Source organism: Podarcis cretensis (assembly GCF_951804945.1).
Source record: "Podarcis cretensis genome assembly, chromosome: 8".
Taxonomy (NCBI): Eukaryota; Metazoa; Chordata; class Lepidosauria; order Squamata; family Lacertidae; genus Podarcis; species Podarcis cretensis.
The window spans coordinates 33,477,019-33,488,877 of record NC_137177.1 but is presented as its reverse complement, the minus strand read 5'-3'; the positions used below and the strand labels follow the sequence as shown (position 1 = coordinate 33,488,877).

General features: G+C 47.4%; 1 protein-coding gene across 3 annotated transcripts in view; it reads right to left on the bottom strand.

Annotated features, from left to right (window-relative positions):
* Positions 1-379: 379 nt before the first annotated feature.
* KCNQ4 (potassium voltage-gated channel subfamily Q member 4) overlaps positions 380-11,859 on the bottom strand; it is a 108,234-nt gene continuing 96,754 nt past the window's right edge. For all 3 annotated transcript variants that reach the window (XM_079988017.1, XM_079988018.1, XM_079988019.1), the window contains 5 exons: positions 7,595-7,812; positions 6,882-6,984; positions 5,980-6,111; positions 4,812-4,938; positions 380-3,866 (listed from right to left, as the gene is read on the bottom strand). In XM_079988017.1, the coding sequence (XP_079844143.1) occupies positions 3,648-3,866; positions 4,812-4,938; positions 5,980-6,111; positions 6,882-6,984; positions 7,595-7,812 (799 nt within the window). In that variant the 3' untranslated portion in view covers positions 380-3,647. The remainder of the gene's footprint in view (positions 3,867-4,811; positions 4,939-5,979; positions 6,112-6,881; positions 6,985-7,594; positions 7,813-11,859) is intronic.

Sequence of the window (11,859 nt, the reverse complement as noted above, 5' to 3'; positions counted from 1 at the left end):
AGTCTCTTCGTCTTGCGTTTTTTTCGTCTTGCGAAGCACGGCTATTAGCGGCTTAGCGGCTTAGCGGCTATTAACGGCTTAGCGGCTTTAAGAAAAAGGAAACAAACTCGCAAGACGTTTCATGTTGCGAAGCAAGCCCTTAGGGAAATTTGTCTTGCGGAACGACTCAAAAAACGGAAAACTCTTTCGTTTTGCGCGTTTTTCGTCTTGCAAGGCATTCGTCTTGCGAGGTACCACTGTATCTCACTCCATCTTTCACCCCGCCCCATGCAGATTGACGGACAGTCATTTCCAAGATGGAGCCCAAGTTAACTCTGGCCCCCATCCACACAGCCTGCAGGTTTCTCCCACAAACAGATAATTAACGAGACACACAGGCAACCGTCTACTGAAAACTTTAATGAAACAAATAAGTTAATAAGTTAATAAAGTGAGGTAACTATTCATTGTCTAAGAAACAAGGTTTATTTGGAAATCCATTGGAGGGTCCACCTCATTTACCTTGGTTGGTCAAAGCCATGCCCCTCCTCTCTTCCTCCCCCAACCGCACAAGCCCCTTCTCCCTCCCACTTTTGGAGACGTCCGTCTTGGATGGAAGACTTGGGGTGTGTTCTCCAAAGACGCCGTGTTCAGTGCATTGAGAGGTGGGGAGAGGTGGGCTGAGAAGTCAGGAAGAGCTCTAGCCATTTCTTCAAGACACATGCATGAGCATGCAAAGGAGAAAGGTGCACAGGAGGCCAGAGGGGCTTTTGTGGCATGCACCCTAAGGAGGCGTGAAATGGAAGCAGGGCCCTCCCCCTAATCTGATACCTCCTGGGGCAACTGGATCACCCTGGTGATGTTGCCTGTGAGGTGGAAAAAAAAGGGATAACCTTCCAGTTTTAAACCCTCCTCCAACTTCATGTATGGCAATGGTGGTGGTGGCGCTAAGAAAGAGAAGACAAAATCAGTGGGGAAGGGAAGACAAAAACCATGAAGAAGAGGAAGACAGAAACAATGAGGAAGAGGAAGACAGAAACAACGAGGAAGAGGAAGAGAGACAAAGAGGAAGACAGAAACAATGAGGAAGAGGAAGGACTTTGATCTGATCTCCTGCTTAAAAATAATTAATTATCCAATCAGGGTGGGAGTACACTGTGAAATCCAGGTGGCCAGGTAGAGGCCAGAAAAAGGGGAGGAAAGGCAGAAAGGAACAAGACATTCAAGCTTGTAAATTATCATGGGATGGCTCTGTACCAACAAGAAATGTGCAATGGAAATGGAGAGCGAGGAAGTATATGGTCCCCTCAAACTACTAGATCTAAGGGCCACTGTTTAAACAGCAGCAAGCTCAGGTTTGTGGCAGAGTGTCAACTCGGCAGAGCTGCAGTCAATTGTGGACCTCTGACATGCATGCTGGTATGATGCATGTGCTTTTAGACACATCTGGTTTGTACATTATTTTTGCAGATGAATTTCTAAAGCAGAGTTGGGAAATCTCAGGCCCATTGGCCTCTCTCTCTCTCTGGCTCTTGGGGCTTTTCACAGGCCACAATTCTTCCTAGTCCAGGCCACTCCTTTCACAAGTGTTTTGCCTGTGTCCTTGGAACACAGGACACAAGTTTGCCTAGATGGAGAGGGGTGTGCTGCGTGTGGCTGTAGGTAGAAACCTCTGGCTCTTGCTTAGTTGGAATGTTGCCTACTAGACAAACGTCACCCCTGTTGCTCCACCCACTTTAGCCTCTGGACCCGCCCACCAGGACATGCGGCCCCTGGAAGCTTGCCCATCAGGAAATGCAGCCCTCAAGCTAAAGAAAGATTATCCACTCCTACCTAAGTGTTGTTGTCGCTGTTGTTTTTTGTAATAGCACACACCTGGAATGGTAATGTGTTGAGAAGGCCTTAGCCACTGATCTTCCCCAAGAAAGCACACTCAAGACTGAAGTCTACAGTGATGCTTATTGCAATTAAGATTAAGAAAACAGCAAAACAAACTAATTGGGAAAGGTTATTAGGAAGGCGAGTTAGAGTTCTGGACCTCGGGGACCAAGATTCAAAGCCCTAGTCAGCCATGAAGCCCACTGGGTGACTTTGGGCCAGTCGTAGCCTCTCAGCCTGACCTACCTCACAGGGTTGTTGTGAGGGTAAAAGAGGGATGTGCACCACCCTTGAGCTTCTTGGAGGAGAAAGTGGGATAGAAATATAGTAATAACATAAAAAATAAATTAGAATACCGTATCATATCTAGAGGCACAGCCTCATAATGGGAACAGCTCCCAAAGATGCAGAGGTTGGGGCTTGAAATGATGTTGGAAACAAGCTTTTGGTGAGGATCGTAGGAAGGCAGTTTAGTGGGCTGCCTGCAGGAGACTGAGGGGTGGAAATCGGGGGTCAACCAGGGTCTGTCCGCTAGCAAAGGGGCTGGATTCGTTAGGTGATCTGAGGGGAGGGAGGATCTAAAGCTACGCCAGAGCGCCCTCCGTCAAGGTAACCACCACAAAACCAGAGCCTCTAATCATGAAAGCCTAATGCTATTGGATGCAAGGGAGGCACAATCCCTTGGGACAGGCTGGCTGCTGCCCTAAAGAGAGGAATCAGATGCAACACACCCTGCAGGTCACCAGGAACTTCTCTGCTGCTGGCCAACTGGATTTGGCCTTCTTAGGTGAGCATATAAAGGCATCAGGATTGCCTCCGTGTCCTAGTCAGGGGAGGCTCAAAGTCCACTGATTGACTGTAAAGATTGATTTCAGGTTGCATATTTAAGATTGTTGCATATCGTGTTTGCTCTGCACCTGGGAAGCACTTCCCCTGCAAGGAAGGTCCCACTGTGCTTATGATATGAGGGAGGGAAGAGCCAAGGTGCTTAAACGCTGCCAAGAGCAGGAATAGACATTGCCAGTTATTATTCTCTTCTAGATGCAAAGGTAAGAAACCACATTCACTTGAGTCGCAATGCCCCTTGCTTTTGACTGGAGAAGAAAGGGTTACCTAGCATTTGCATAGCTGTTAGTAAGCATCTCCGACCTGGTAGAAGTCTGGAGCCAGACGCGGTCAGATACAAGCCAATAAAGTAAAGTGTCTGGAACCACTGGTGCTATTTGCTGGGCTGGGGGAGGGGGCTGTTGGTGGCTCTTCAGCCCTGGTACCTCTGTGACAAAGGAGGGTCCAGCCCCTATGAAGTTGGATGCACCTGGAGATGCTTTTGATAGCAGAGAACCTTAAAAGATGCTCATCAAAGGCTGAAGGGCAAAGGATGGAGCCTGCATCATGTTTCAGGCTAGCGTGGCTTTCTCTCCATGGAGAAGACCACCTGCCCCATGCAGTTCAGACTGCCAGGCGCTGCTATTTAGCACTTTTTGTTTAAAAAGCCACAGAAGTGCCACAATGGCTCTACATGAAAACTGCATCCTTCTTGGAACGCCGAGTAATAGCGGCTTTGTTCTGCAGCTGGAAGACTTCAAGTAAAGTTGAGGTGCATTGAGAGGAGTCAGTTGGCGCCCCACCAGGATGGCGAGGGTGACGAAGGGCTCTCGCTCTCGGAGCGTTGTCTGTCAGAGCAGCCGGCAACGTTTGTCTATCCCTCCTTCTGCCCTGGAAGCGGAGAGATGCCGCCCTCCCTAATATGGCTGGTGTGTAACGACCACATGGCTAGGCTGGACGCCATCTTAGTCCATGTTGGTGCTAGCCGACCGGGAGATGTTCAAGGTCTGAGCGGAGACAGAGATGTCCTCGTGGTCCACGGGGCTGTGGTAGTCGGAGGTGATGTCAGGCTCCCCGGTGGGGATTGGCATTGCCGTCAGGCTGATGGAGTTCACGGACCCTTTCCGCAAGCACTGAGAATAGACGCCCAACAGCAAATCCAACTTGTGCTCAATGGACTGCACCTGCACAAAGCAAGAGAGGTCTGTCAAAGGCCAGGATTGGGTTGCTTTCCATCAGGTGATGGAGGCAAGGACTCTGAACCTGAAGGGGAAGGCACTGCTCCCAAAGAAGTCAAGCCAAGAATGTGGCATTGTCTTCCTCTCACAACGCCACTGTAAAAAGACCCAGGAAGACCCGAACCTCCCATGTTCCATTGCTGGAGGAGATTATTAGAGAAAGCCAAGTCCTTTAAGCAGAGGAAGTTTCAACAATTAGGCTGCATCTGTTGCTACTAATCTATCAGGGCTCTGTTTCAACTGCAGTAACTCCAGAGCACAGTCTGAGCCCTGCTTTGTCTTATGTGTAGCTTAAACCTCACTGTATCCTACACCTTGGTTAAGCCTTGCCACATTGCAGAGCAGGACAAGGAGAGAGGGAGGGAGAGAGAGAGGGAGGGAGGGAAGGAAAAAAAGGCCCTCTGGTGCCCCGGATCAGAGTGGAAAGGGAAAACCAAAGGGGAGAAACTCCACTTTCACATCTCTAGCTTCTAGATTTGATTGAGTCCCTAGCTGAAAAAGTAGCCTCAGAAAGTCTGCCACCATTGCAGCCAAGTTCTTTCTAATGAGTGTTCAGTGCAATTCTTTGATCTTATCGCCACTATGTGTCCCAGCTGACAACGAGATCTTAGTTTAGCTAATTAAATAAATAAATACATTATTTCATATACCACCTTTCCTGCCAAAGGAGCTCAGTGTGACAGATGTGATAAAACACTAAAAACATCTTAAAACATTTTTTAAAATTGACCACATATAAAGCTATTCCTAGCTGGGGGTTGCAAGAGGCCTCTCAAGTGTGTGCATTACAGACCGACCCTCCCTCCCTCCCTCCCTCCCTCCCTCCCTCCCTCCCTTCCTTCTTCCCTTCCCCCTCCCTCCCTCCCTCCCTCCCTCCACTTCCAGCCATACCTGCTTCTCCACCTTGACCACTCGGCCCAACATACTGAAGTCGTCCGCCAGCTCCACCTCCAGTGGTGTCTTCTCCCCTTTTTTCTTATCGATAGCAATAGACCCCCGGCCCACAATCTGATCCACACTGCGAGGCAAGGAAGAGAGAAGAGACAGGCAGGAAAATGAAATCACAGATGCAACAATGCATGGAGGGCTAAGGATGCAATGGTGAGCAACTGGCATTCAGAAGCACTTCTGCCTCCCTCCATGGGGGCAGAGCTTGGCCATCATGTCTAATAGCCATTGATAGCCTTCTCCTCCTCCATGAATTTGTCTAATCCTCTTTTAAAGCCATCCAAGTTGGTGGCAATTGCTGCCTCCTGTGGGAGTGAGCTCTGTAGTTTAACAGTTCTATGCATGCAGAAATACTTTCTTTCATATTTCCCAAATCTTTCAACATTAGATGCCCATGAGTTCATGGAAGACAATCTTACTCAGCTATGAGTGATCACAGAAGAAGAAGAAGAAGAAGAAGAAGAAGAAGAAGAAGAAGAAGAAGAGAGAAGAATGAGTCCCCCCCCATCTACTTTCTCCTTACCACTTATAATGTCATAAACTCCAACCATATCACCTCTTGCCTTCACAGAGCTATAATTCTATGCAGCCTTAAAAAAAGAGTTCCCAGGATTCTTTGGGGGAAGTAATGTGCTTTAAATGAAGATACCTTGCCTGATGCCAAGAGGCAGCAAGTGCCAATGAATGGCTACAGATTTCTTATAAATGCTGAACACCTGCAACCATACCAGTGCTACAAATTGAAGCAGCCTAGTGGGCGTATATGGGCAAAGTGATTCCGCATGTAAACCGGACCCTGGCTATTAAAGGCTTTCTTGATTAATAGTAACACCTTGAATTTGGCCTGGTAGTAAACTGGCAGCCAGCGCAGACACCTGAGCACAGGTGCTATATGTTGGAGGTTCTCACTCCTGTCAGCAATCATGCTGCAATGTTCTGCACTGACTGTAGGGATCAAGCACAAGGGAAGAAGCCCCATGAGCAATGATGGCAGTTGTAGTCCAACAACACTGGGAGGGAGGGGAGGAAAGGAGGGAGGCAGGTTCTGGGTGAAAGTGGGTTTCCTACAAGAGAAACTATAGTCCAAGCAGGCATTGGCAGCTCCACTTACCGGGTCTGGAGACTTTTGATCCTGCCAAGCATGTCCAGGTGACCAGCTGAGTACTGCTCAATGACATCCTTGACGTCATACGGACGCAACGTCTCCTTGAACTTCCTCTTGGCCACCAGAAACTTGAGGATTCTGCAAAAATGTAAGAATCCAGAAGGCTTGAGGGAAAGGCAGCCTTATAATTTGATGAAAGCTGCTCTACAGAGAGACAGACCACTGGCCCATCTAGCATAGTCTGCTCTGTCAAGTAGCACCTTTCTAGGGCTGCAGACAGAAGACTTGTCTATCCATACCAGGTAGTGGGACCTCATCCATGCAAAGTAGATGCTCCAATCCATTTCCATTACCACTGGCCCATGTAGCCCAGTAAGAATTTTAGAAAAGGTGCACGGGATCAAGCCAAAGGATTAGCTAGCCAGAGCATCCTGTTCTCACCATGGCCAACCAGGTGTGCTGAACCAAAGGTAAAGTGTCCCGGAAGTTTTGCTAACACCACCTTGGTAGTCAAGATAACCCCACAATTAATTGGTAGATGTTGTCATATATGTTTATATTTGTTTGCTTTGATATAAGCTAATTGGCTTGCTTTGATGTTATCCTTATCTGTGCTCTTGCAGTACTGGGCTCTGAGCCCAGAAAGGGGAACAATCTGTAAAACTTGGGTATTTGCCACCTATGCCCTCATTCAGGCAGGTGCAGCAATGGGAAGTCAACTACCTAAAGTCAACTACCCAGCCACCCCCATCACGAAGTTCAAGTTGTCTCATCAAAAGCAAGGCATCAATCCATCAGAGAGGATGGATGGAAGGAGGAAAGGGGTACCCAGAGCCACACTTGCCAAATAACACAAGACAAAGGCCCCCAGGGGCCTGAACCAAGAGCACTTGCCCCACAGGGCTCACCTCACTGCCCTGATGAGCATCTTCACAGCAGGCATGATGTCCTCAAAAGTCAAGTCACACTGGTAGGCCTTCTCCTCACTGCTTTCCTCTGCAGGTCCATCAACTGTAAGCAGAAACAGGGCTTCATGGGAGGAGAGTGTCTTGCCTGGCATTCATGCCTTCTTAGTCAGTTTAAGGAAGGCAGAAACCTCTGTGCAGAGCCCACCATTTGCAGAAATTTCCCTCCACTTTCCTCTTGATTTCTCTCCACCCTCCATCAGTTCATTTGCACAATAATTGCTTCTCCCTACCATCAACGCCCCCCCCCCGTGTGTGTTTTCCCCTTTTTGCTCTGATTTTGTTAATCCTGGTGTGTGCAAACACACAGGCACACAACAATTGCTCAATAGTATAAGCTTGCATCCCAATAAAAGTTGTGAAGATTGAAGGGCAGGAACAAGACAGTTGGTGGTTGCTTTTGCATACTATCAATATCATATTTAGAACAGAATGAAATTCTCCTAGTAGGTTCAGATTGATTAATGACCCTGTGACTTCTTTATTTCTTCCTTTCATAGTAGAATGGCTTGGCTCTCTTCCTCAAGCTGTCTAGAACTCTTTCTTCTGCAGGCAACTTGAGGAGCACCCCCTAAAGAGAAGCACACTCTGCAACCTTCTCTCCCCACTCCAGAACCCCTTCACAACCCCAAACTGCAGATGCTCCCAAGACCTACCCTCCACAGGTGTCCGGGGCTTCAGCCTCAATGAGGCCCGGAATCTTGTCCTGTCATTGAAGCTCCAGCTCTTCTGCACCTTGGTGGGGCTGATGGCCTCGTTGACATTCTCAGTGCTGGGAGAGCGGCGGAGAGGTGGGACCAGATGCTGCTTCCCCCGGCTGCCCTGCCTCTGGGAATTGTTCAGGCGGATGCGGTCCTTGATGCCCATTTTATTGCTGCAAAGGATTCAGGGGAGGAACGGAGAAATTAGGAGGAAGGTGAGGGGCTCTTGAGCTGGGGAGGATGCAAGCAGCAACCTAAAGGGGGCACTAGAGAGAATGAGATAGAGAGATGTGGCGCATTGCACTCTGGTCCCCGGTGGACCTGCTGACTACTTCCAGGAGGGAGCTGACTGGAGCTGACTCAATGGTTCTGACATCCTACACCAACTCTAGATGTATGTCAGAATCCGAGAGGAAATATTGGTACAAAGAATAGCCTGATCACAACAGGCTAAAGGCAGGGCATTTCCCAAGGTCTTGAACTCAGAACCTGAATAAATGGCTACTCTACCCACACGGAGACTCAAAGAGGTTCTTATTTAGCCTGTGGTATCTCCCCCCAACTCAAGTGAATTTCTGCTTGCTCACAAACCAAATTCTAGAAGTCAGGCATCAGCAAAGACCAATGACTGGTCAAAATATGCTGTGTGTCCACCAGCCCCTCATACAACACAATCCTGTAATATTTTCCTGGGAATAAGCCCCACTAAACTCAGTGTCACTCACTTCTGAGTAGATATGATAGGATTGCAATATGACTAATCCAAAACAGGGCTGGAGAACCTGTGGCCCTCCAGGTGTTGCCGGACTACAACTCCCATCATCCCTGAATTTGGGCCATGTTGGCTAGGGGTGGAGTCCAACATTTGGAGGGCCACAGATTCCCTACCCAATCAGGAATGTAAGTGTGACACGGTGGTTCAAAGGCATGTGCCCCAAATGATGCATTTTAGCCTGGATTAGTTAATCTAGAATAAGAAGGTGGTCCTAGCTAGCGTACAAATGGCAGTATAAACTGTGGTAGTGATTTATTTATTTTTTTGTCATTTTGTTTTGCAGTTAATGGGTGTCTTTTATTTTTTAACACTTTTACAAATTATTTTGACTGCTTCCCTTCCACAAGGATGGCTTTATTTTCTGCTGCTTGTGGAAGTGAAAAGAAAAGACTAACTGACTGGTTCTTAAGTCAGGCAGAGATAACTGCTTCAACCAGTATCAAAGCTAAATCCACTCCTTAGCTCAACCTTCCCCTGGTGTCCTTCAAATGTTTTTGGGTACAACTCTCCTCCATTGCCCCACCAGTTTCTGGGGCTGATTTTGTAGTGCAAAATCTCTGGAGGGCATCATGGCACGGAAGGACATCCTAGCTATGCAGGAATAGGGGAAAAAATCGACATGAAAAGGGAGAGGGACCAGTTTCCCCTTTGTGATTAGTAAGGGCACTCTCTAGGATGTGGGGACAGGCATATCATAAATCAGAGCTGCAAGTCCACACAACCTCCCCTAAAAATGCAAAAGTGACTTAAGGATTAAGACTCTTTGAGAACGTCAACTTTTTTTAAAAAAAAGGATTCTAGTCTTTTTCATTGCTAACAACAACATGAAAGTGTGTGGGCAAGTTTTGTTGAATTCTGGTTAAGATTTGCAAGGATTAGGGGTGGAGTTTCAGTACCCTGAACAGCTCCTGACCCCTCCTTCCAACTAGAAGAACCAGAATAAATGATGCAAAGTAAGAGAGTTCATGCATATATATTTAACAGACATAAGATTGCAGAATCCAGCTTGTTGTAGAATTTGAGTTACCTTAGTGCAGACACACACACACACACACAAATATATATATATTTGTGCACTATATATATATAGTGCACCCAATCCTGACCACTGACAGTTGTTTTGTTGTTGTTAACAAAGAAATAGGTGAGGGGAGAGAAGGAAAAGGACAAAATCAAATCATGCCACAAAACGCTATTCATGGTCCAGATGCTACTGAGGTACTTACGGTAAGGGCTGAAAAAGAAAGATACAAAAATATGAAGCATTAAAATGACCAACCGATAAAGAGAGATTGAAAGACACCGCCAGAAAAAGGAGGCCTGGAAAGGAGATGTTTGGATACTCCAGAGGTTTTGGGGGAGTACATGGGAGCTAGCTAAAATAAATAAGTCTTTCGGCTGATGTTCTGGCTAAATGGCCAAGAACATCTCCCTTGGTAGGAAGCTGAGGCCTCCAACCCAAGCAAAGCTGACAGTGCGAGGAAGAGGGCAGCAAATCTGTCCCAGAGCCAAATTCAAAGTGCTGGTTCTGACCTATAAAACAGCAACAACCTCAGGGGTTATAATGCTCACCCCATATTTGAGTTGAGCATTATGAACTCCTGAAGTATTTCCAAGTCCCAGAAATACAAATTTTGGAGACATCACTAGCACTGACCCACAGGATTTTTATGAAGATCCAGCATTGAAAGAATTGCTACCACTGAGTAATCCAGAGATGGAACAAACAATATGTAGCACAGACCACATTGGATAACCCTTTCTAAGATGTCTGGAGTCTACACAAGGGGAGCCCCACACCCAAGGTGCAAGGACCAGAAGTCACCATTTGGCATAAGATCCACACAAAGGCAAATTTAACAGCAGAGGATTTTACATTTGGGTCTTATCAACTTTCCTTAAAACAAACAAATGAACAAAAGTCAAGAGAAATGTTAAGTTTCTTGATCTCACTTGTAAGCTACTCTGGAAGGCATTCTGTCACCCAGGTACAGCAAAGCATTGTTAGCCTTCAACATTAAAATAAGAGTGAATGGGCAAAATGTGTCTGTCAGAAGCACAATAAGTAAGAACATAACAAGAGCCCGCTGGATCGTCTAGCCCTGCGTCCTGTACTCACAGTGGCCAACCAGACGCCTGTGGGGAACCCGCAAGCAGCACTTGAGTGCAAGAGCAACTCTGCCCTCCTGCAGTTTCCAAAAAAAAAAATAAAAAAAAAAAATTCAGAAGCATTGCTGCCTCTGACCATGGAGACAGAGAATAGTCATCGTGGTTAACAGCCACCCATAGTCTTCTCCTCCCTGAATTTTTCTGGAAATTGCAGCACAAACAAAAGGGTGGATGAGCCCTGAGACTAACCATGTCTTGGCCACCTTCAAGCCCCAGGGGGCCTTCTGAATTGGTGTGGGATGGGGGGGGGAATGCTGCGTCTGCTCTGGGTAACTTTTTCCATCAATCCTTCCAGCCAGGGGTTTTCAGTATTTTTAACTGGAGACACCCCTTTCCACATTGGCTGGATTTCACTGAAGTGCACCCTCAAAACACAGATCACAGGCCTCCTCTTAGTCCTCAATATCACCTGAGAGCAGCTTTCTACAACCAGGTACCCTCCAGATGCTTTGGGACTGCACCTCCCATCAGCCCCAGCCAGCACAGCCCATGCTGGCTGGGATCAATGGGAGTTGCCACCTAAATTTTTTGTAGCGCACCTGTCCGGCAAAGTCTGCCCTTCAAGAACTGAGAGTTCACCCTTTCTGCGCCCCAGCATTCCTTGCAGCTCTACACTGCTGGGCTGAGGGTAGGGCCATAGCCACGGGTGTCCATTTTGGGGGAGGGCATTTGCCCCCCTGAATCCTAAATGCATTTATTTGTTTTACTGTACACAGACTCATGCAAGTTACAAGTGTCACAGACTTCTCCCAACAAAAATTATTTCTGCACACATCCATGGCCATAGCTCAGTGGCAGAGCACATGCTGTGCATGCAGGTCCCAGGTGCAAACCCCAGCAGCATCTCCAGGTAGGGCTAGGAAGGGCCTTGCCTGAAACCCTAGAGAACTGCTGTCACTCACTGTAGACAATGCTGAGCTAGATGGACTAGTGGTCTGACTGAATATAAGGCAGCTTCCTATGATCAGTAATTGTGATCAAGCTGTTGTTCTGGGAACGCTTGTCTAGGGTTCTTGCCAAGGAAATGCCAATTGACTTTCAAGCCAGGGTTCCTTGGCACACAAGAACTGCCACCAGGGCAGAAATTATTTGTCAGCCTTGTTCCTTGGGTTGCACTGATGGGGCAGTTGTCAACCTCCTTGGCCCCCTCACCTGCTCCACCCTTCCCCCATGCATCTCAACTAAAAACATGATAGGAATAACTTCAGGGCCAGCCCTTGTGTAGCATATTCTGCCAGACTAAATTCTTCCTGTGGGTGAAAACTGGTTGAGCCCA